The 26,028-nt window shown below is 44.1% G+C and overlaps 1 gene segment (V, D, J or C); it reads right to left on the bottom strand.

The window, feature by feature from the left end:
* Nucleotides 1-10,412: 10,412 nt before the first annotated feature.
* Nucleotides 10,413-11,194, bottom strand: LOC120392777. The segment is given in 2 exon segments: nucleotides 10,413-10,747; nucleotides 11,090-11,194. Coding segments are annotated over 2 exon segments (366 nt in total).
* Nucleotides 11,195-26,028: the final 14,834 nt, after the last annotated feature.

The raw sequence follows: 26,028 nt of genomic DNA on the forward strand, positions 1-26,028 counted from the left end.
GCGAGATGGAGTTATTCCTGAAGACACCGAGATTATGCAACCAGATTAGCAATCTCAATAAATCATTGTTTGTTTATCCCTTTGCACCCCACCAGCCTTAACTGCAAAAGGTAGATCTTTCTTACCAGCCTAAATTTGGTGAAAGTGAATGGAAAGTCAGGACTCTTATATTTGGTTGATTTTGTACAATTCTACTTGATACTATTCAACTATCCTCTATTCTATTCAGTTCTTATAGCTTATCCACCATTGCGGCATCAGTGAGCCAAAGAAAAATTAATAAAAGCAAAGCAAATTACCACGAATTGGAACAGGGGTTGTCAACCTTTGGCAGCGGCTCACCAAGGTAAGCACCCTGGTGGGCCGGGCCGGGCTGGGCAGGTTCGGCCGATCGCGCTCCCACTGGCCCCAGTTCGCCACTCCTGGCCAATGGGGGCTGCGGGAAGTGGCGTGGGACGAGGGATGTGCTGGCCATGGCTTCCCGTGGCCCCCATTGGCCAGGTGGGGCGAACCGCGGCCAGTGGGAGCCATGATCCGCCCAACCTGCCAACAGGGCAGGTAAACAAACCAGCCTGGCCCGCTAGGGTGCTTACCCTGGCAAACCATGTGCCAAAGGTTGCCAACCCCTGAATTGGAACATGATTTTACCTGACTCCTAGGTGCCTTCAAAATGAGTGTACAAGGCAGAAAGAAAAAAAACGAGGAGTCCTTGTGGCACCTTAGAGACTAACAAATTTATCTGGGCATACCACAAGGACTCCTTGGGTTTTTTTGCTGATACAGACAGCTACCACTGAAACTGGTCACCGAGGCAGAAAGAAAACCTCCAAAATGCTTCAGCATGATAATGCAAATTTCTCCTCTGTATGTGTATATATAGAGAGAAACTGCCTATTGAATGGGAGAGAGAGGGAAAGTTTCAGAGAGTTTAAGGCTCAAAGGGTCCATTAGATAATCTAGTCTGACCTCCTGTACATCACAGGCTGTTCACTTCCAAGATATATACCCCACACTGAGCCCAATGATTTCACTTAAACCAAAGCACTTCAGTTCTCAAAAGACTAAACTTCTGTGACCTCAGGCAGTGAACAGGAGAAACCAAGGAGCCCCCAATGCCTGAGGCAGGGAATTGACAGAGTGAGAGACTCAGATTATCCCAGCAGGTGACCAACCCCTTCCATCCCTCTGCCTGCAGAAGAAGGTAAAAAAATCCCAAAGGTTGCTGCAAATGTAACCTGGGGGGAAATTCCTTATGCACACGAAATCTGGTGATCAGTCAGATCCTGAGCAAGAACCAACCAGTCAGGCATCTAAGACTGAGTGTTTTCTGTGCCGGTCAGAGCCCCAGTCTACTCCAGCTGCCAGACAGAGAGAGAGAGAAATGGAGCGAGAAATGGAGAAAGAAAGAGTCACAGAGACAGAGCGAAGGGGAGGAAATGGATAAGAAGGACACTCCAGTAGCTTACGCTCTGTGCCTCTGTCGAGAGTCACACAGTCACCGGGCGGTGGAAACCTTTGGCTCTTTCTCCCCAGTTTGCTCCACCCGTATATATGGAATCAGATCCTCTAAAACCAAACAGTCTGAGGTCTGAGCACAGCTCAAGCTGTTGGGACTTGGAGATGGTCTCTCAGTGACAGAGGTGACAGGCAAGACCTGCGTGGTGACAGCCACCACAGTGACACCAGGAGTGTTCATGATCTCAAGCTGCAGGAGCATTTGTGCTGTTCTTGGGCCTGGCCTTCGGGAGCTTAGCCCTTGGGCAGCTCCCCTCTCCCAGTCTGAGACCTGAGCAGAGGGAGCAATTAACCAGCGCTTTGCATCAGCTATTTTCCAGTTAGTAGCTTGGGATAATGGGCCACCTGCGTTAGCGGAAGGTGTGAGAAACCCTGCAGGGGGCAACCATGGGATGAGCTGCCAGGAGTGGAAGTGTCCCCCTACCCCCATCAGCTGGGGATGGCTCTAGACCCTGAAGCAGGGGGATTTTTACACCTTCGGCTGCTGAAGGAAGTGTGTAAGCAAAGCATTATTTTTAATCAAGGCACTACACCCCCTCTAAAGAGTTTGGTTGGTAACACAGTGCCAAAAGGAGTAGAACACGGGAAGGCTGGGAGTTTCAGAGGAATTTAAGGGAGTTGGTACTCCTATCCTATCCTATTGAGTTGGGTGCCTCTACCCCTTAGGCTCCGCTGAAAATTCCAGCCTAAAAGACCTTATAAAATTCTTCCAACACCAAAGGGTCCTGGGCATCTGTGACAGGTTCGGTCACAGAGACCCCCTTAGGACTGTAACCTGATGTGCTGAGACTACCTCTGAGCCCGTTTTCCCTGTGAGCTCAGGACTCCAGAACCCTGCCTTGTTGAGCCAGACATGCCAGTCTGCTCCAACCCAGACCCAGGGTCTGAACCACGCCCCCAAAGCTGCAGGCTTTAACTGAAAACAGCTCAGCAGGTCACCTATCTCTGGCACCCAGACACCCAGTTCCCAATGGGATCCAAATCCCAAATAAATCTGTTTTACTCTGTATGCATCTTATACAGGGTAAACTCATAAATTGTCCGCCCTCTATAACATGGATAGAGAGAGATGCACAGCTGGTTTCCCCCGCCCCCAGGCATTGATCACTTACTCTGGGTTAATTAATAAACAAAAGTGATGTTATTAAGGATAAAAAGTAGGATTTAAGTGGTTTTGAGTAATAACAGACAGAACAAAGTAAGTTACTAAGCAAAATAAAACAAAACACGCAAGTCTGAGCCTAATATATTAAGAAACTGAATCCAGGTAAATCTCACCCTCAGAGTCGTTCCAATGAGCTTCTTTCACAGACCAGATGCCTTCCTAGTCTGGGCCCGATCCTGTCCCCGGTACAGACCTTGTTAGCTCCAGCTTGGTGGTAACTAGGGGATTTCGCATGACCTGAACCTCCTTTGTCCTGCTCCACCCCCTTATATGGCTTTGGCCCAAGGCAGGAATCTTGTCTCCTGGGTCCCCACCCTCCTTCTAAATGGAAAAGCACCAGGTTTAAGATGGATTCCAGTGTCAGGTGACATGGTCACCTGTCACTGCAAGACTTCATTACCCACTTGCTGGCGCATGTGAACAGGAAGGCTTAGGAGTAAACAGAGCCATTTACAACCAATTGTCCTGGTTGATGGGAGCCATCAAGATTCCAAACAGGAGCCTGGCGAAAAGAGAGGTTAGTCAGAGGATACTGTCACTGAGGTCAGTTCTTGATTCTGGGATTTTTAAAGGAAATGTCAGGCTGACCTCAAGAGGTCATGTAGAGGGCCCCCCCCCCCCCGCCTTCTGAGGCCATGAGACTATCCCTGACAGGGGTTTGTCTAACCTGATCTTCAAACCCTCCAACAATGGGGATTCCACAACCTCCCTACTTAACGTGTCCAGAGTTAACTCTCCTTATGGTTAGAAAGATTTTCCTAACATCTAATCTCACTCTCCCTTCCTGCAAACTAAGCCACTTACTTCTTCTCCTGCGTCTGTGGACATAGAGAACAGCAGATCACCCTCCTCTTTATTTAGACTCCCAGAATCAATTGAAAATCAATTTCAATGGGATTTGGGCACCTAAATCCCGGCCTGAGAGCATCCCTTCTTGCAGAGGAAGAGGAGGAAGATCTGTTTAAATTCTAAGCAACAGTAATGAAGGGGGAGGCACATGGAGAATCTTTCAGAAATGGGATTTGAAATCTTACTGAAAAGCAAAATCAGCACAATGGCAGAGCCCAGGATCATGACTATCACCCCAGCATCTCGGACCATGGCCATCACTTCAGCAGCTTGTCTCTTCTGCAGGGCACTGCCGCTTTTCTCTCCAGCCAGCCTGGGAGAGTCACTCAGGTGGCAGCTCCTGTCCTCCACCTGCAGCCCTGGGCAGAGAGAGGGGAGAACCCTTGTCTGAATGGTGAAGATTAGAAATCAGGCAGTGATGTCACAGCTGGGGGTGTGAGAGACTCCTGCGGCCAAGTATGACCCTCCCCTCCATTCCTCTCAATACCTGCCCTGCAGCTGAACCCATAGGTGCTGGAACTGAGGGTGCTGGGGAGAGAGGGGGCTGACGCTCCACCTGGCTTGAAGTGGCTTCCATCATATCCAGGTTTACAGTTTAGGTCAATGGTTCCCAGCACCCCACTGTGCACATTGCTCCAGCGCCCCTGGCTGAGTCCCCCATATACTTTACCACGTATGAGGGGGCTGGCAGGAGAACTAGACCTTGGGAAACCGGTGGCTGGAATAAACCGGTGCCCTGTCTATAGAGAGAAATGCTGCTTGTGCTGCGGCGCCTTCTGGAGAACAACAGCCCGAACCGCAGAGAGACCCAAGGCCAGCAGAAAACTTATCCACCATCTCTTTCCCAAGGGAGCTGCTCGTTCCAAAAGCTGGGAACATTTTTCCCTTTGCTGCTGGTGGATTTTTCCATTGCTGCAAATGCTGGATGATGCCATGTGGTCCAGAGAAGGGACTTTTCCCTGTAAAATTCTATTTCCTAAAGAAAAATTCCCCTCCAGGGTTTACCTGTTGTTTTTAATTTTTGTGGCCATAGGTTTTAAGGACTGTTAAGCAGGAAAGAATGGCACTAGGGACTCTTGGCCCTACATCTGCTTACCTCAGTGAATGTAAATCCACAGTGATGCCAATGAAGTTACTGCATTTGATAAGCAGTGTGGTCTGGTGGATAGCCCACTGGAATGGGGTTCAGGGTTGCTAGGTTCTATCCCCGGCTTGTGACCTTTGGAAACCCAATCCCCTACTTCCAGCCTTTCTCTCTCATCCATTGAGCTTGTGAGCTCTTTCGGAGCAGGGACTTTCTCTGTGTTTATGGACAACAGCTGGGGATCTGGTCCATTGACTCCAGATGAGCTATGATGCATCCACACCAGCTGGGGATCTCTGCACCTGCATCTCCTCCACCAAGCTGCTTTGTAGAGGATGAGGGTGTGACGGGTTGGATCACAGAATCCCCCTGGGACTGCCAACTGATGTGCTGAGACTACCTCTGGGCCCATTTTCCCTGCCAGTTTGGGACTTCAGAACCTTGTGTTCTTTAAGCCAGACATATTGTCCTGCTACAAACACAGACCCAGGTCTGAACAACATCCCACAAACTGCAGGCTTAACTGAAAGCAGGTTAAGAAGTGTTCCTGTCTCCAACACTCAGATGCCCAGCTCCCAGTGGGGTCCAAACCCCAAATAAATCCATTTTACCCTGTATAAAGCTTATACAAGATAAACTCATAAATTATTTGCACTCTATAACACTGATAGAGAGATATGCACAGCTGTTTCCCCCCACCCCCTGTATTAATACATACTCTGGGTTAATTAATAAGTAAAAATGATTTTATTAAATACAAAAAGTAGGATTTAAGTGGTTCCAAGTAAAAACAGACAGAACTAAGTGAATTACCGCAAAATAAGATAAAACATGCAAGTCTAAACCTAATACAGTAAAAGTGATTACAGATTAAATCTTACCCTTGGAGATGTTACAGTAAGCTTCTTTTATAGACTAGCCTCTTTCTAGTCTGGGTCCAGCAATGACTCACACCCCTGTGGTTACTGTCCTTTGTTCCAGTTTCCTTCAAGTATCCTTGAAGGGGTCTCTCAGGGGCTTAAATAGACTTTCTCTTGTGGGTGGAGACCCCCCTTCTCTCTCCTATGCAGAATCCAGCTCCTAGATGGAGTTTTGGAGTCACATGGGCAAATCACATGTCCATGCATGACTCAGTTCCTTACAAGTGGCAGCCATTGCTTACGTGCTACCTTGAATGTCTCCAGGAAGACTTCTTATGTGGATTGGAGTCTTCCAAGATCCATTATCAGTTAAGTGTTTCGTGATTGGGCAGGCAGCCCCCCATCTTTTTTTGTGTGCAGTAACTCTTACTCAAACAGAGCTATAAACTGAATCAAATCCTGCTTCAGCCATTTCCGGTTCAACATCCCAAAAGTGAAGCAGCTGGGTTGGAAAAGGCCAGAGTATTTTGAGCAGAGACTTACAGCAGAAGTGAAGGAAGACCCAAGGGCATTTTCTGCCTCATGGCTCTGAACTGAGTGGTGTTAATTTATTGGAACTTAAGATATTCAAGGCACTGAGATACACTGGCTCCCTGTCTCATCTCTGCCTGAGTGTTTGTGCCTCAGGCTCATCACATGACACATAACCCAGGCCCAGGATGAGGTTCCATATCAGCCTCTGCTTGGTAGGCACCAAGCTGAACTGCCTGCTTGCAGCTCTGCAACCCCAGCCATAGGGACTCTTCCAGCAGCCTCATCCAAGAGAGTGGGAGTAAATTTAATGTGTGTAAGTTTGACTGTATGAGTGAATTTCGTTTGGATCAGTGGTGTGTGGTTGTGTCCAGAATATACTGGATTATACCGTATGTCTAATTTATAGTTCAAATGTCCAGGATATTAGGATTTATGCTGACATTTGACATCAGTCTAGTAGAACAGTGCTGGAAAACTTCAGGACAATTTTGTACCATTTTTTGGTAGATGTGAACGCTGAATGAAACGGCCATTAGGTGGCAGCACTACATTATGAACTTGCTCTTTCCTTCCAGACAAGGACAGGTCACAATTTTATTACATTTTCTGTACAAATTAAGACACTGGGTCCTCAAACAGTTCTATTATTTCATTTTTGGTTTGGGATTATGGGGACCCTGCTATTTTCAATCCATTTTATATTTCCCTGTGATTTGCAATTTCCCACTGCAACTGTAAAGCCTGCCTAAGGGTAGGCAGGGTAATTAATCACTAAAATTAATGGGGATTGGACATGCAGGATGGGATTTCCAAAACAGACTAAGAGAGTTAGGTGCCCAAATCCCTTTCAATTTCAATGGGATTTGATCATCCTTTTAAAATTCTAGTATCAATATAACTCTGGGAGTAATTTTTTTCACTTATGCCTAAACTCTTCTTATGATACAGTGGTGTTTGCCCTTATTCAGAGGGGCCAGCACAGATTAAATACATGCACTGAGGGCTGAAGTAAGGCTTAAATGGTGCATAGGCCTTTTTGCTGATTAAATGAACAATTGCAGCTGTGATTTTCAAATGATCCATGGGAAGTTAGGCATTTAAATCCCTCTTGAGTTTCAATAGAATTTGGGTGCCTAACACCGTGAGGAGCCTGTGACAATTCCAGCCTCCACAACTAGGAATTTATTCAGCAGACTCATAGATTTGTAAGGCCAGAAAGGACCATTATGAACATGTAGTCTGCTCTCCTGTATAACACAGGCCAGATAATTTCAGCAGGTGCTCTGAACCAATTCCATAGTTTATGGCTCAGCTATAGTATATTTTTAAAAAGAGAAATCTAATCTGTGTTTGAAACATCCAAGTGATGAAAAATTGACCACCCCATTAGATAAATTGAAAATTTTGCCTGTGTGATATATGAGGGGGGTTAGGGGCAGCACCCTTGTGTAATTCCCAAGCCATTTTGTTAGCTACAGAATCCTCCTTAGCAGATGTACCTGAACTGCCTTACATGTAAAGGGTTAAGAGGTAAACTTAAAATGAGCTGTTTCAGAGTAGCAGTTGTCACCGGACCAGGGGAAGCAATAGGGAAGCTGTACTCTTTGAAATTGGGAAAAACTGCCTGGGGTGTGGGTCTTTTGTTCTCTCTAACAGAAGCAGACAGGGTAGCAACATGCTGTAAGGTTTGGGCCAGGTATAAAAATCATCAGCATCATACCTAGAGACCACAGGTAAGTAACTAGATCAGGAATGTCTAGTTAGATGTGATTAGATTTAATTCTTCCTCTGTGCTAGCCCCAGGTGCTTTTGTTTTGGTTTTGTTTGCTTGTAACCTTTAAGATGGACCTCAAGAAAGTCATTTTTGGCATTCAATCCCTAGCAGCCTGAGATTTCAGATGTGTTTTCTTTATTTTTTCAATAAAATTTACCTTTTTTAAGAGCATGATTAGATTTCTGTGTCTCAGGAAGTAAAGAGGCTGTGTATATGTTAATCAGCTGATACAACAGCTGAGCTTCCCTTTTCTTTCTCAGCTGCCCCGAGGGAGGAGTGGAAAAGCCAAGATGCCTCAGAAAAATCTTCCCACGTGAGATTTTTCTGGATTGGTAAAAGGCAGTTTTCACTTGGGTGGTGGCAGCATTACAAGCCTGGAGTGGCCAGTATTAATTTGTGGAGTCCTTGCGGGCCCCCACCTTCTGCACTTGAAGTGCCAGAGTGGGGAATCAGCCTTGACAGCCTGAGTTTGTTCTGCCTCCGTTTCCAGCCACCGGATCTCTTTCTGATTTTCTCTGCTAGATTAAAAAACCCTCTGCTACCAGAAATCTTCTCCCCATAAAGGTCCTTCCGGCTCTTGGCTCTCATTCTGCTTTGTCTCCTTTCAGCTCTCCCCTTTGTGGTGAATTTCTGAGCACAGTTGTGGTGCTGATTCCCAGAAGTCAGTTAGAGGTCTTCATCTCCAGGAATCCAGCTGTAGCACTTCCCCCCCACACACACACACACCTTTCCTGTCTATGGTCTCCTTCTAATTTTGCATGTAGGAGTCAGTTTCTCAGGGAAGAAGAAAGCTGTAAAATGTTTGTGCAGGGCTTCCTGTTAATCACATCACCGTGTGTGTCTGTAGAAAGCACAGAAGTACACTGCTGGGTTCCTCAGCTCCAAACCCGTGATCCTCAAACTGATGGAGTTTTTGGATTTCTGGAAGTCCGCAGAGCATCTCTCCCCAGTCTCATTTTTCTTTGATCCTGTGGAATATTCGAAGAGTAGGAAAACAAGCTCTTCCGCCCGATATTGTTTGTACCAATACAAAGAATAATAGCTAGCGTCAGTTTCCTAAATGCAATCCAAGGTCACAGACCCACCCTCCACATCTGCCACTGCCGTCTGGGTCTGCGTTACAGCATCTTCCATGCTGGAGCTGTGACAAAGCTGGCGTGAAGGAGAGGTTAGTTGTAGAATGTTGCCATTGATTATCCTGATAACCTTCTTCGTCACTGTTACCTTGGATCAGGCATGACCCCTTATTATTCTTTGCACAGCACCAGCCTCTAGGTGGAAATCATAAGAATCAGCTGCACATGGGATGTTGAAGCTGGTTATTGGCAAATATCTATTATTATTATTATTATTATTATTCCAACCCCACCATCAATTTTACTCAGATTCACAGTGATTTCCATTGGAACTTTTTACCCATAGAAAGAATAGCCCAAGGACTGTGCTGCTTTGTTCATGGCCAATAGGTCCATCAATGGCTATTAGCCAGGCTGGGCAGGGAAGGTGTTCCTATCCTCTGTTTGCCAGGAGCTGGGAATGGGCAACAGGGGATGGATCACTGGATGATTCCCTGTTCTGTTCATTCCCTCTGGGGCACCTGGCACTGGCCACTGTCAGAAGACAGGACACTGGGCTAGATGGACCTTCGGTCTGACCCAGTCTGGCCATTCTTGTGGCTCTCAACCTTTCCAGATTACCTGTACCCCTGACAGGAATCTGATTTTTCTTGCATACCCCAAGTTACAACTCACCTAGTTGCTTAATAAATCAGAAATCAAAATACACAAGTTTCACAGCCACCCTATTACTGAAAAAAATCTTACTTTTTATTTTTACAATTAATGATAAAATAAATCAATTGGAATATAAATATCATTTACATTTCAGTGTATAGTATATACAGCAGTAGTAATAAGTCATTGTCCCTATGAAATTGTTTGTACTGTCTTTGCTAGTGCTTTTATGTAGCCTGCCCTGCTGTAAAACTAAGTGAATATCTAGATGAGCTGATATAACTCACAGGTCTTCCAGGGGGTACAACTGCCTCTGATCCAGAACCAGAACAAATAATCCAGACTTTCCTTTGTATTGCTTGGGCCTTTAATCTTGGCCGCATATAATAGGGGGTAAGAACATAAAAGCAGCCATAATGGGTCAGACCAAAGGTCCATCTAGTTCCTTTTTTAACCCTGCTATAGTCTTGGCCTTCACAATAGCCTCTGACAAGGAGTTCCGTAGGTTGACTGTGCATTGTGTGAAGAAATACTTCCATTTGTTTGTTTTAAACCTGCTGCATATTCATTTCACAGGGTAACCCCTGGTTCTTATGTTATGAGAAGGAGTAAATAACGCTTCTTTAATTACTTTCTCCATGCCAGGCATGATTTTATAGACCTCATTCATATCCAACCTTAGTCTTCTCTTTTCGGAGCTGAAAAGTTGCAGTCTTATTAATCTCTCCTCATATGGAAACCAGTATTTTAATGCAGGTGGTTTGGAGAGACTAGGAAGGAGTCATCAGATCACACCCAAGCCCAATGTGTGGTTTTAACACTCCCGAGCGGCTCCATTTATAACCTCAATGTGCACGACACTATCTGCAGCTGGGAAAGGAGGGTTTTTGTACAGTTCTGCTATGTGGCTCTGTCACTGTGCTCTCCACAGGGCGCAGTGATACACCGCACTGTCCGCCATCTCTAGGGCTGCGATGTCCAGAACTGTGGAGCTGTCAGCAGCCTGGGAAGAAAACCTCTGCTGGGCGAAATCTGCAGTGTGGCTGCGGCTGCTGTAGGATTTCGCTCCTCTATAGAGGATGTACTGCAGGGCTTGGTCCGGATACTGACGGTACCAATAGAGATAGACATAGGTATCGCTGGTGGTGTAAGAACAGCTGAGTGTCACAGAGCCTCCAACTGATCCAGATACTTCGGGTTCCTTGGATTTGACCGAGTCGCCCAGCGCAGAGCCTGAAAAAAGACAAACACATTCAAGAACAACATTTCCCCTGGAGCTAACCCGTGGAAAAGATTCCACCTACATTGCAGTTTCAGGAAATTTCAAAGCCGTCTAATGGGATTTAAGCGCCTAACTCCTTAGCTCAATTAATGTTATGAGCAGGGGAAGGGTTGAGGTTTAGCGCGTTAGGATTAAGGCGAAGGTATGAACAAGGGTTTAGGGTTACGGTGAGGGTGAACTGTCAGGTTGTAGCGTTCGCGTTTTGGCTACAGTTCAGGGTAAGGGTTATGTAGAGGTTTAGGGTAAAATGGGAACTGAGTGGCTAGTTTCCCTTGAAATCCCAGCCCAGTTACCTAGGCGACTGAATATCCAAATGCTGAGAAGAAAACGCGTCTCCATAGTATCTTCTCTAGAGACCCCAGTTTCAAACGCGCAGCTACTGCCGCTGCCTTGGAGGAATATAAACGACCCGTCTGTCAGGGCAGCAACAACTGTGGAAGATTAATTAGAAACCAGCGCAGAGGAAGAGGGAGGAGTCTGAGGAACTCATCGGAGATCTAGGAAACACCGTGGATTGAGGTCAGGCAGCAGGTGACATATCAGTGTGCTGGTAGGGAGGGGCGTGTTTGCTCTGGGACTCCTCCAGCAGATGGCGACGCTTTGTAATGTGAAGAGTTCGTGATTCTCAGCAGATAGTCTCGGGAACAGTGTCTAGCAATTAAATAGTTTCTAAGCAAATCTATTCGAAAATGCAACTGTCTCTGCAACAGGAGCATTGATTTGACTCCGGGAGAGTTGGTAGCTACAGCTTTACCCACCACTCAAAAATGGGTATTTACAACAATTTCCTCCCTCGCCTATGTTACCCCCATTTCACCATAAATTAGCAATTTAACAGAATATTGTCCGTTTTTAAAGGAAATTTTTCATTCGCATTTTATCTCAATTTGTATTTTCAACAATAGGTCACTTCATCTACATTTGTACTCACCTTTAACCTTTGTTTTGCTACAGATGATTCCCTCACAAACACTACACCGATATAGATCATCCCTGACGCCAGGAAAAGAGGTGTTAATAGCTTCCTAATTAAAGATCAGACCCATTATCTTATGCAAGGAAGATGTTTAAATTAGAAGCAGCAAAGAGTCCTGGGTTAGAGTTAGGATTAGGGTTCGGGTTCTGGGTAGGATGAGAGTTGGGAGCCGAATTCCATGACGCTTTTTCCAAAAACCCAGAGGCTGGTTACCTAGTTGGCTAAAGAGGCAAAAGCCGAGAATGAGACGCATCTCCATGGTGCCTCGCAGCTGGACAAGCTGAGAGGTCGCTGCGAGAACAATTTTATTGCAACGTCCCCGAGGGACTGGGAGAGGTTAGTGCGAGATCAGCCTAGCAGAAGAGGGAGGGGTTCGGAAAATGCGTAACAGACACAGGAAACCGGCTGGGTTCGATTCGTTGGCAGCTGAAGCACAGGTGAGAACTCGTGGGACAAAATCCTTCCTCTGCATTTCCTGGAAGACTGGTTTCTGACTTTGCATTTTTTTCTTATTCTTATAACCCCAATTTTGGAAAAAATAACCCCAACTATACATGCAATATGAGGGGTGCTAATTTAGCTACAAGTCAGGAAAAAGATCTTGGAGTCGTGGATAATTCTCTGAAGATGTCCACGCAGTGTGCAGAGGTGGTAAAAAAAGCAAACAGGATGTTAGGAATCATTAAAAAGGGGATAGAGAATATGATGGAGAATATATTATTGCCCTTGTATAAATCGATGGTACGCCCACATCTTGAATACTGTGTACAGATGTGGTCTCCTCATCTAAAAAAAGATATTCTAGCACTAGAAAAGATTCAGAAAAGGGCAACTAAAATGATTAGGAGTTTGGACTGGGTCCCATATGAGGAAAGATTAAAGAGGCTAGGACTCTTCATCTTGGAAAAGAGGAGACTAAGGAGGGGTATGATAGAGGGATATAAAATCATGAGCGATGTGGAGAAAGTGGATAAGGAAAAGTTATTTACTTATTCCTATAATACAAGAACTAGGGGTCACCAAGTGAAATTAATAGGCAGCAGGTTTAAAACAAATAAAAGGAAGTTCTTCACGCAGTGGACAGTCAACTTGTGGAACTCCTTGCGTGAGGAGGCTGTTAAGGCTAGGACTATAACAGCTTTTAAAAGAGAACTGGAAAAATTCATGGTGGTTAAGTAGCCTCTTTGTGGCTAGAGGATGGAGATGGACGGCAGGAGAGAGATCACTTGATCATTGCCTGTTAGGTTCACTCCCCCTGGGGCACCTGGCATTGGCCACTGTTGGTAGACAGATACTGGGCTAGATGGATCTTTGGTCTGATGCAGTACGGCCATTCTTATGTTCTTATTTTTATTGTCCTTCTTGTTGCTACTTGGTGAGAAGTGAATTAAAGACATTGTGGGAAGATTTAAAAGCTCTGTGTTGTGTGTGCCGGTTTTGTGGGTGTTGGTGTCTTTCTATTTGTCTCTATGTTTGTGTTTGCACATGTGCATGTGTCTGCATGCTTGTGTGTGTCGTGCCTTTGTGTATCTGTCCCATTGGCCCCATGCTGGTTTACTCCAGCTAGGAGAATCCAGCCCCAATGGAAGTACAGCTGATTGATAACTGTGGTGGACCTGGCCCAGTTGACTCCATCTGGCCCACAGTGGTTCACCGCAGTTGAGGAGCAGACCCAGAGTGGGTAAACTGAGGTTAATCTGGGGTAACACAATGGTGAATAAGGCCCAGGAGGCCTCGTATGTGTCAGGTCATGTGGTTTATACCAGCCCCATCATATGGTTTAACCATCTGTCTGGCCTTGGGGATATTACTCTGCAGTTGTGTTTCTCATGGTGAGAAAGCCCAGGGGGTTGGTTTTTGTACAGGGCTCCCTATTAAACGTCTCATAGTGTCTTCCCACAGAGCACAGAAATACATCGCTGAGTCCGTCAGCTCTAGCTCTTTAATGGTTAAACTGAAGAATTTAAAGGATTTCCTGAATTCTGCAGAAAACCGTCTCCCTGCTCCATTCTTTTTAGCATTATTCTCATCTATTCGGAAGAGGAAATCCATTGTCCCTGATCGTTGCTGTCTGTACCAAAATAAGTAATAGTTCTGGTATCCAGTGGAGAAAGTACACTCCAGGGTGACAGTCTGACCCCCCAACTTTTCCAGCTTTCCTTGTGTTTGCGTGACACTGCCTTGTCCCTGGCTGGAACCTGCAGGGAAGGAAAGAAATGCAGGAAAAGTTCACTTTAAATAAGCATGTAAACTGTCGCACATTTACAGCAGTTCTTGTGTGAGGAGAACAGAGTCCCTTTAGGACTCAGGGCCTCCCAGAAATGGGAAGATTGTTTTTACGCATCTTGTACAAAGAGAATGACGCAGGCACAGACTGAGGGGTGGGTTTGCCCCACGCTCTAGGTAAGGCAGCAGTGAAGTTGGGAATGGAACCTCGGAGTCCTGAGTCCTAATCGTCCATGCTCTACCCACTACAGCATGATCCCCACTCAGCAATGGCCATTGGACCCAGGAGTCCTGATGCTCAGTCTAACTGCTCTCAACCACTAAACTCTCCTCCTCTCCCAGAAGTGGAACTAGAAATCAGGAGGTCAGACCCTCTCCTTTAACCCGCTAGACCCCTGCTCCCCTCCCTGAGCTGTGAGCAGAACCCAGACATCCTGGCTTCCAATTCCACCCCCTGCTCAAACCCATTAGGTAACAGAAGTTCTAACTTTCGTTTCCCCTTTTAGCGGACACTTACTCAAAGATAGAAATGCTGTTGCTGTCCAAAGCAGGATTTCTGGCTCCTTCATGTTTAAATATATTGTTTCTAGATCTTCAGGGGCTCAAGCCACCACGATGATGGGTGAATACAGGAACCTGGATAGAATAGAATCTTATGGTGAAGTTTCTCGCACAGAATCAAACCAGATAAATTAAATCTGTGGCAAGACCATTTCGTCCTCTCCTATAGACCCCAGTTGACGACAGTTTCCCTCATCATGTAACAGCTAATACCCTCCGGTAGCGTTTACCCCACCCGCTGTGGCTTTGGCTTTTTTCCTGTCACGTGGCATCTTTCTAACTTCCAAATCTCTTTAGCAGCTCAGTAAGACCAACTGTCTCATCTTCGCAGACAAGAGCCCAGCAAGAAAGCTATCACACACACACACAAAAGGAACTGTACATGGATCGCATTTCCACAAATCTGGTCAGGATCCTCCTCCTCACAGCCCAGAGAAACATTGTGCGCGGGATCTTTCTCCAGAGTTAAGCAAAATTAAGCTAATTGACTCAAGACCTGGGGATTTGGGCCATTGACTCCAATGGCGAGGCAGCTGATTTATGCCAGTTGGGGTCTGGTCCTTTGAATCCAATGGAGCAACCTTGATTTGCACCAGCTGATACTTTGCCCCATTTACGCTACTGGAGCGAGATCTGATTCCTACCTGCTGGGGTCTGGCCCCAAAAGCAGACGGAGCTATTCATGGGAATTGCGGTGTGACAGGTACTGACATCGGGCTCATGAGGTTCTGGGTGTTTTGGGGGAGGTGGGGGGATTGTTCCTGGAAAAGAATAACATTTCCACATGATTAGTGCCCCTGCGGTTTCCGTCACACCTGTATCGTTTGATTCAAACCCCTGCTTGTGGCTTGTTGTGTCTCTTTACACTGATTTCTATCTGCGCGAGTTTTGTCTCCGAGTCAAGGGAAAACTGAGCACTGGATTTTGTAAAGACCCCTCTATTAACCCACCCGCAGTGGTAACCTAAGTCCCTCTCAGCTATAGCACAGAAACACATCGCCGAATCGCTCAGTTCTAACTCCACCATTCTCAGACCCACGTATTTTTCGGGTTCCCTGAAGTCCAGTGAGAACCGTCTCCCAGCCCCGTTGTGCTCGCTCCCGGCAGACCTTCGGAAGAGGTACTTCGTCTGGCCGCTGCTGTCCTGTTTGTACCAGTGTATGTCATAACCTGCATCTTCAGCCGAGAAAGTACAGCCCAGTGTGACAGAATCACTTTGTACCCAGGTCAGCTGTCCTTGTCTCTGGGTGACACTGTTCTCGGTACTTAGTCCTGCAAAAACAGTAGATGCAAATTCAATATAAAAATTAGCACAGATGTGTCTGCTGTCCACTGAGGATCTCAGAACGTCTCCTAATAGATGCTGGGTGTAGGGTACTTTTATTCTTTCCAGCAGAAGCAGACACGGTAGCAACATGCCGTAAGGTTTGGGCCAGGTATAAAAATCCTCAGCATCATACCTAGAAACTACTCATTTGAAACCACAGGTAAGTAGATCAGGAATGTCTAGTTAGATGTGATTAGATTTAATTCGTCATCTTGGGCTTGTGGATTCCTCTGTGCTAACCCCAGGTGCTTTTCTTTTGTTTTTGTTTGCTTGTAACCTTGAAGATGGACCTCCAGAAAGTCATTTTAGTGTTCAATACCTAACAGCCTGAGTTTTCAGATGTGTTTTCTTTCTTCTTTCAATAAAAATTCCTTCTTTTTTTTAAGAATATGATTAGATTTCTGTGTCTCAGGAGGTAAAGAGGCTGTGCATATGTTAACCAGGTGATACAGCAGTTGAGCTTCCCTTTTCTTTCTCCACTGCCCTGAGGGAGGGGTGGAAAAGACAAAGGGCCTCAGAAAAATCTTCCCACTTGAGGTTTTTCTGGATTGGTAAAAGGCAGTTTTCACTTGGTTGGTGGCAGCATTACCAGCCTGGAGTGGCCAGTATTAATTTGTGGAGTCCTTGCGGGCCCCCACCTTCCACACTGGAAGTGCCAGAGTGGGGAATCAGCCTTGACAGCCTGAGTTTGTCCTGCTTCAGTTTCCAGCCACTGGATCTCTTTCTGACTTTCTCTGCTAGATTAAAGACTGTCTCTGCTACCAGAAATCTTCTCCCCATAAAGGTCCTTATGGTCCTTGCATCACATTCTGCTTTGTCTCCTTTCAGCTCGCCCCTTTGTGGTGAATTTCTGAGCACAGCTGTGGCGCTGGTTCCCAGAAGTCAGTTAACATAACATAAGAACATAAGAACGGTCGAACCGGGTCTGACCAAAGGTCCATCTAGCCCAGTATCCTGTCCACTGACAGTGGCCAATGCCAGGTGCCCCAGAAGGAGTGAACCTAACAGACAATGATCAAGTGATCTCTCTCCTGCCATCCATCTCCATCCTCTGACAAAGAGAGGCTAGGGACACCATTTCTTACCCATCCTGGCTAACAGCCATCTATGGACTTAACCACCATGAATTTATCCAGTTCCCTTTTAAACGCTGTTATAGTCCTAGCCTTCACAACCTCCTCAGGTAAGGAGTTCCACAAGTTGACTGTGCGCTGCGTGAAGAAGAATTTCCTTTTATTTGTTTTAAACCTGCTGCCTCTTAATTTCATTTTGTGATCCCTAGTTCTTGTATTATGGGAATAAATAAATATTTTTTCCTTATCCACTTTCTCCACACCATTCATGATTTTATATACCTCTATCATATCCCTCCTTAGTCTCCTCTTTTCCAAGCTGAAGAGTCCTAGCCTCTTTAATCTTTCCTCATATGGGACCCTCTCCAAACCCCTAATCATTTTAATTGCCCTTTTCTGGACCTTGTCTAGTGCTAGAATATCTTTTTTGAGGTGAGGAGACCACATCTGTACACAGTATTCGAGATGTGGGCGTACCATCGATTTATATAAGCGCAATAATATATTCTCAGTCTTATTTTCTATCCCCTTTTTAATGATTCCTAACATCCTGTTTGCTTTTTTGACCGCCTCTGCACACTGTGTGGACATCTTCAGAGAACTATTCAGGATAACTCCAAGATCTTTTTCCTGGCTCGTTGCAGCTAAATTAGCCCCCATCATGTTGTATGTATAGTTGAGGTTATTTTTTCCAATGTGCATTACTTTACATTTATCCACATTAAATTTCATTTGCCAAATATTAATATATTAATTCACATAAATATAACGGAGATAATGAGGCATCGGGCTTGGTTTGCACAGCATGGTGGGTATAACACTACTCACCATGGAACGGTGGGTAGAAAAGGTAGAAAAGGAACGATCCTCCCAGACATGGGAAGAGCAGAAGGAACTGAACTTGGCAGAGAAGTTCCATAAAAAGGATCGGGTAGAAAAACAGCCTCTGAGACTCTCGGTGTGTGGGAGCACTTCGATCACTTCTTGTATTGCCGGAAATGCCGCTCTGCCCCAGTGTGGGTCTCAGAGCACAGTGATACAGGGCTCTGTCTTGAAAGGACACAGCCTCGATTTTCAAGGGAACCGTCTTATTATGATCTACCAAAACTGTTGAGAATTTTCCAGAGGTGAACGAGTTCTTCTCAGCAGCAGATTTATAGGCTGTCAGCATATGCTGGGGTGGTTGCTTCGGATACTGGCGGTACCAGAAGAGATACGGTCCGCTAAAAGTGGTGGTGAAATTACATTGTAATAATACATCGTGTCCCTCTGAGACTGTCACCTCCAGAGGAGACTGAAACACAGAATCACCTTGAACAAAATCTGTAAAGGGAACAAAAGGTAATTAAAGAACTTTCCTTTTTCTTTCTACTATGTCTGTAATTTCAACAACATTTTATATAAAAAAATTGTATTGATTGTTAAGCCAAGTATTGTGTTGCAAGAGGGCAATGATTTCCTACCGAAAATTTGGATGAATTTTGTTGTGCTAGTTCAAATATTCTGTTTTTCTTAAATATTTTGTGTGCCCATAAGGAACTGGGTGCCTCACTCTCTTAAGTCTTTTGAAATCCTACACTGTCATAATATGCATCTTTCACCCAGGAAAGCTCATGCTCCAATACTTCTGTTGGTCTATAAGGTGCCACAGGACTGCTTGTCCCTTTTGTCATAATAGCAATGCTGTAGGTTTTACGTTTTATAAAACCTTAAATATATATAAATTCAGCCAAACTAAACATTTCTCACCTGAGTAATGAAGAAGAAAATAGAAATGTAGAGCCAAGCAGTAAAGCATTTTGCACCATAAGGCTATCTTCGCTCTTTTTCTGGGAGTTTTTAGTTAAATTAAAGTTCTTCCTCCTTGTTTTATAAACTGTTAGTTCTGGATTTCAAATTTAGATCTGCTCTTTCTGTGACCTCCTCTCATCCCCGCCGGTCTTATGATGCTGAAGTCACAAGGGAACTTCTCAGTTTCTGACTCACTATTGTTAGTGAAATGTCTCATGCAGTGTGAAATGTCATCATGTGTGAGTCAGGGGCGCCCACTAGTGGACGTAAGAAACCATGCAAGAAAATATCAAAAGCCAGCAAGAAAGCCATTTCAGAAACCGTTCTGAGACCACAAAGTCTTATTTTTAAATGGAATTTCTCATGTTGCTCTAGTTCAACCACAAAGGATGGGCTACAAGTACATAAGAACATAAGAATGGCCATACTGGGTCAGACCAAAGGTCCATCCAGCCCAGTATCCGGTCTACTGACAGTAGCCAATGCCAGGTGCCCCATAGGGAGTGAACCTAACAGGCAGGGGCGGCTCTAGAAAATAGGCTGCCCCAGGCAGCGCGGTGTGCTGCGCCACCCTTCCTCGGTCCCGCGGCGGGTCCCCTCTTCCCGCGGCTCCGGTTGAGCTCCCGCGGCAGGTCCACCGGAGCCCCGGGACGAGCGGACCTGCCGCAGGCATGACTGCGGGAGCTCCACCGGAGCCGCGGGAACAGCGGACCTCCCGCGGGCACGGCTGCGGACGGTTCGCGGCTCCGCTTGAGCTGCCGCAGTCATGCCTGCGGAAGGTCCGGTCGTCCGCGGCTCCGGTGGACCTCCCGCAGGCATGACTGCGGCAGGTCCACCGGCCCAGCCTGCCGCCCCCTAGATTAGGCCGCCCCAGGCAACAGCTTGGTTTGCTGGTGCCTAGAGCCGCCCCTGCTAACAGGCAATGATCAAGTGATCTCTCTCCTGCCATCCATCGCCATCCTCTGACAAACAGAGGCTAGGGACACCATTCCTTACCCATCCTGGCTAATAGCCATTTATGGACTTAACCACCATGAATTTATACAGTTCCCTTTTAAACGCTGTTATAGTCCTAGCCTTCACAACCTCCTCAGGTAAGGAGTTCCACAAGTTGACTGTGTGCTACGTGAAGAAGAACTTCCTTTTATTTGTTTTAAACCTGCTGCCTATTAATTTCATTTGGTGACCCCTAGTTCTTGTATTATGGGAATAATTAAATAACTTTTTCTTATCCACTTTCTCCACATCACTCATGATTGTATATCCCTCTATCATATCCCCCCTTAGTCTCCTCTTTTCCAAGCTGAAGAGTCCTAGCCTCTTTAATCTTTCCTCATATGGGACCCTCTCCAAACCCCTAATCATTTTAGTTGCCCTTTTCTGAACCTTTTCTAGTGCCAGTATATCTTTTTTGAGATGAGGAGACCACATCTGTACGCAGTATTCAAGATGTGGGCGTACCATGGATTTATATAAGGGCAATAATATATTCTTAGTCTTATTCTCTATCCCCTTTTTAATGATTCCTAACATCCTGTTTGCTTTTTTGACCGCCTCTGCACACTGCGTGGACATCTTCAGAGAACTATCCATGATGACTCCAAGATCTTTTTCCTGACTCGTTGTAGCTAAATTAGCCCCCATCACATTGTACGTATAGTTGGGGTTATTTTTTCCAATGTGCATTACTTTACATTTATCGACATTAAATTTCATTTGCCATTTCGTTGCCCAGTCACTTAGTTTTGTGAGATCTTTTTGAAGTTCTTCACAGTATGTGTAGTAAGTGCAGGCCCTGATAAAGGCCCAGTATGAGGCCAGAGGCCTGAACTGAAGTAACGAACAAGACTTTGCTAACATAAAGCAAAGTTAAGCTGTGAGCCAGAGGTAGGACTTGCTCACAGAAGCTGGCACGGAAAGGGCTGATGCTGCATAAACATATATTCACCTAGCATACCGAAGTATAAACATAGCACTAGAACACACTATACTGAAACATTCCATAGATAACAGGAGGACAGGCCGACCCATCCCAATGACAGGGGCAAAAGGGTAAAATGATGGATAGAGTTGTTTTGTTCGAACCAACATGTACAAGGTAGAAGGCGGTGCCTTAATACATAGAAGGGTTGTAACTTGCTACGTAGAGAGGTTGTACCTTAATACGTCAGGTGTGATGTGTAACTTGTTTGTATCTGTGTATAAGAATGCATCCCTGGGGAGGTGCCTTTGTCCGGCCGTAGGGGGAGTGGAAAGTCCCGCCACTAAGCCGGGTCCTTGCCAAGAGGCACTCTCTCGCAGTACGCCCGGTAGACTAAGTAATCTACGGGGACCCTGCACGGGTGTCCGAGGTCGCAATAAACCTAGCCGACGTGGCTTTGCATCTTACTGGACTCTGTGGTCATTGGGGATTCTTGTCGGGTCTGCTGTGTCAGCTATCTGCAGAGCTGGGGCAGCACACAGAGGGAACTCACACGCGCAGCCGAGTGATATCAACAAGGAGAAAGCAGAGCACCACACCGGTACCGCTCTGACAACACTGGTGACCCCGACCGGAACAGTTCACAGAGCACATTAGGAGACAGGAGCTGCGACTCGATCGCAGGGGAGTGAATAAAAAAAGAATTTCAAAGTAAAAAACTGAAATTAAGCGGGTTAACACCTAGAATTGATGCATTAACACATGGAGCTGCCCAAAACCAGTTAACTGCAGCAAAAAAGGGCACTCCCACTATCCATTTGGCATGCACACAAAAGCAACAAACACTGGGGGAACAAATTCAGGTTTTACAAGAGCAGGTAACTACCCCCAATCTCCTCTCACAGCCAGGATAAAAACCAGGGGCGCAATTCCCAACTGTGCAGGTTCCCAATTGCTTTGACCCATGGAACCACACTCGCGCTCATATCTAAAAATATAACCTTGTTTCTTAAATATTTGTACATACCAATTAAGTTTTGTCCTTTATATGTTAGGACAGTTTGCTAAATTTGTCTCAGTTTGCTAAATTTGCTGCTGCTGCTTGTACTTTCAAATACCTTGATAGAGTTAATCTCTCTTGGCTCAGGTCTCGCTACCTTCCTAGGTTGCTCTTCACAAACCCCCTTACCCCCTCTCCGCCTCGCCTCACTTCGGCTCTCTCTTTTTGTTTTAAAAGTTAAAAGTTATAGTTTTTACAGAAACCTCCAAAATATAAAGCAATTGAAAACAGAACAAAACAAGAAACAAAAAGAAAACAAGGTAAAAACTTTAAATCCAGTAAATTAATTATTTTAACCCTTCAGGAATGCAACAGCTGGAATTATTCCTAACTTTCTTGAAGATATGGTTGCCAAACAACAGAAATGCACTCTCTGCTTCTAATCCTAAGCACTAATTAATATTTGAAACGTGGGATTTTTTTTTATTTCCATATAATGTTCCAAATAACATTATTTAAAATAATGTTAAAAATAAAGTAATGCAAAATTCCTGGTTACCAAATTAATACAATACATTTGGCAAATATTAATATATTTTTATCAAATTTATGCTACAAGTTTTACATAAGGTAATAACTTTTTACTTTTTATTTTTGGTTGTGTTATTTTGTATAGTTATGAATAGAATTTTGGCGCCATTTGTTTTTAATTGTAAGTTGGTCCTGTATGTCATGTTGTGTCTTGTGTCTATGTTGTGTGTGTCACGTGACTATTTTTTAAAAAAATATTTTTATTTTGTTGCAACAAAAGTCAATTTTATACCCTTTCAAAAATATATATAACATGTGGTACCACACTATTTTAAAATCATGGTTGGGGTAAAATACTAGTATTAGCACCAATTTTTGTGCAAAGTTCAAAAAAGGTTTCAGTTACAAATATATGTACATATATTTCTGCCTCAACAAATAATGCAATTGCAAACAAAAAGAATTCTCTTTTATCAATCACAGTTTTGTTTTTTAATTTTTTTTTTTAATTTTTGTCCAAAGAAAAAATGTAAGGGAAAACCTCAACATTAAGGTAAAGATAATACTAACAAAATGTCAATTTCTTGTTTGGGCTTTTTATAAACTTGTTTGCACTTTTAAATATAGTTATAAGAATGTCATAACCAAAATGTTTTAAAATAACAATTTATGCATAAAGCTAACCAAACAATTTTAACAGGTTTTAACATTTTCAACAGGTTTCCACCTTTGGCTCCCAAACATAACAAAGCATCATAAAAATATACCCTCAAATACTCTCAAAGTATTTGCATGTATCTGTATTTAAAATTTATTTTGGTTTAATTTTATAGTTGGTTTAATTTTATATGCTTTTCTTTTGTTATGTTATGTTAATGGGAAGCAATGGTTGTTAAGGTTTGTGCTTCTAAACAGTTAACAAGAATGAAGTTGGTATCACAAGCAAATTAATTCTAAAAAGCTAGTTAAAATTATGTTACTAACGCTTTTACTGAAACAAAGTGTTCAGCAAAGGAAAGTAATACACCTTCTCATGGAAGATTGTGAGCATTTATTTTAGCTGTTAAGCGTTATATTTAATATGAAATATTAGTAATGCACCCCAAATGAAAATGAATGTCTATACAACAATTGCAAAAGTATAGCTTGTGTTATAAAAGACTCGATCCCTATAACTGTGTATTAAGTTTGGGTTACTAAAAAGCAAACAAAAAAAAAACTTTACTATGTTAACTAACAAAAGTTGTTTAAGTTGCATCCCACAGACCAAAGACACCAGAAAATATCACACCCTGAAGACACCAGTTCATATCTGTATACAGTGAAGAAACCCCCAAGCATCAAGAAAAGAAAAATGAAGTGTTTTATAAATAAGAGACTGGTCAATTACACCTCTATCTACAATATATGGACAATTAATTTAACAATCAGCTAAAAACCACTAGCTGGACCAGAAAAACTGTCATTTAATTTCAAGTTGGCTATTGTGTAAAAACAACTGTATGATGGCTGTATTACTGTATTATCACTGTACTGCTGTATTATTGCTGTACTACTGTATTATTATTGTACTACTGTATTGTTGCTGTATTGTATGATTGCTGTACAACATGTACAATGTGTATAACCTTGCTAAACTGTTTAACCAACACACAGGTACAAATCAACAAACGAATGGCAGCAAACAACATGAAGACAAGAAAAGAACAAATTGGTAAAGAAACTAAGTTACATAGTAACTACAAATTGGGTAAACAAATTGCCTGTTAGTACCAGTCATAATTTGGGTCAGTAACACTGCATCCTAACTAAGGCACATGTTATTCAAAACAATCTTGTTCAGTGTCTGGGTACCAATATTAAATCCAGACACAGCAATATTTGATAAATTGGTTACTGTCCATTCAGTAGGTTATCTGGAAGACGGCATCCACAAGAAACAACTGGATCTACATCAACCAATGGAACAGAGAAGCTACCCACTTCTGTTTCCTGCCCAGTAAAGCTGACCAGAGGGTGACAACCAGCTCTAAGGATAACCTATAACATGAATGGACAGTACTGTGTAGTAACTAATTACAATATATTTATATATAAAGGCCTCAGTGGTAGTGTCACTACTCCAAATTTCTGTTTTACTTCTCACATAGCAGTGTGGGACACACTATCATAATCCCCATCCCAGTATTTTAAAACATTCAGCCTACTACTAATAATGAGAGAGATAGTCACTGAAATTGCCCTAATAGGGGTGTGTGTCTATCTGTATCACCAAAGTAAAAGGGCCAAAGTACACCAGCAAATTGGAAAAACATGGTTATGCTTGGATATAAGGTGGTGTCATATGTACACATACATACTATACATATATGCCAATACATGCTACAAATATATATGCTATAACCATATAATTTATATATATTAATTATTTGGGAGTGCCTCTAAGGCTCAATCATAATACTACCTTTATATTTTACATTTACATTTACATTGGTATGGTCTCACGAGGCCCTCAATAAAACACTACAGAGGCTACTGACCCCCATGTATCCATGGTCCCGGGCCTAACATTCCCAGGCCCAACATAAGGGACTAAAATAATTGGATAATAAAATCTGCCTAATAGTCGTACGAGGGAATGTGCAGACTAAACAGACAGATGGGGCATGAGTGTATGGATGATAAAATAAGGTAACCACATAACAGTGTTTAGCCCACTGGGTTATCTTTAGTCCGTACATTATGCTTTGCCGGGACGATGGGTAAACATCCTCCCCATAAAAAGACAAAAAGCGGGGGAATGTAGTAAGTGCAGGCCCTGATAAAGGCCCAGTATGAGGCCAGAGGCCTGAACTGAAGTAACGAACAAGACTTTGCTAACATAAAGCAAAGTTAAGCTGTGAGCCAGAGGTAGGCCTTGCTCACAGAAGCTGGCACGGAAAGGGCTGATGCTGCATAAACATATATTCACCTAGCATAAACATAGCACTAGAACACACTATACTGAAACATTCCATAGATAATAAAAGGACAGGCCGACCCATCCCAATGACAGGGGCAAAAGGGTAAAATGATGGATAGAGTTGTTTTGTTCGAACCAACATGTACAAGGTAGAAGGCGGTGCCTTAATACATAGAAGGGTTGTAACTTGCTACGTAGAGAGGTTGTACCTTAATACGTCAGGTGTGATGTGTAACTTGTTTGTATCTGTGTATAAGAATGCATCCCTGGGGAGGTGCCTTTGTCCGGCCGTAGGGGGAGTGGAAAGTCCCGCCACTAAGCCGGGTCCTTGCCAAGAGGCACTCTCTCGCAGTACGCCCGGTAGACTAAGTAATCTACGGGGACCCTGCACGGGTGTCCGAGGTCGCAATAAACCTAGCCCGATGTGGCTTTGCATCTTACTGGACTCTGTGGTCATTGGGGATTCTTGTCGGGTCTGCTGTGTCAGCTATCTGCAGAGCTGGGGCAGCACACAGAGGGAACTCACACACGCAGCCGAGTGATATCAACAAGGAGAAAGCAGAGCACCACACCGGTACCGCTCTGACAACAGTATGCTTTGGTCTTAACTATCTTGAGCAGTTTAGTATCATCTGCAAACTTTGCCACCTCACTGTTTACCCCTTTCTCCAGATCATTTATGAATAAGTTGAATAGGATTGGTCCTAGGACTGGCCCTTGGGGAACACCACTAGTTACCCCTCTCCATTCTGAGAATTTACCATTTATTTCTACCCTTTGTTCCCTGTCTTTTAACCAGTTCTCAATCCATGAACGGACCTTCCCTTTTATCCCATGACAGTAGGAATCGTTGCTAAGAATTCT

This window comes from Mauremys reevesii, unplaced genomic scaffold (genome assembly GCF_016161935.1).
Source record: "Mauremys reevesii isolate NIE-2019 unplaced genomic scaffold, ASM1616193v1 Contig116, whole genome shotgun sequence".
Taxonomy (NCBI): Eukaryota; Metazoa; Chordata; order Testudines; family Geoemydidae; genus Mauremys; species Mauremys reevesii.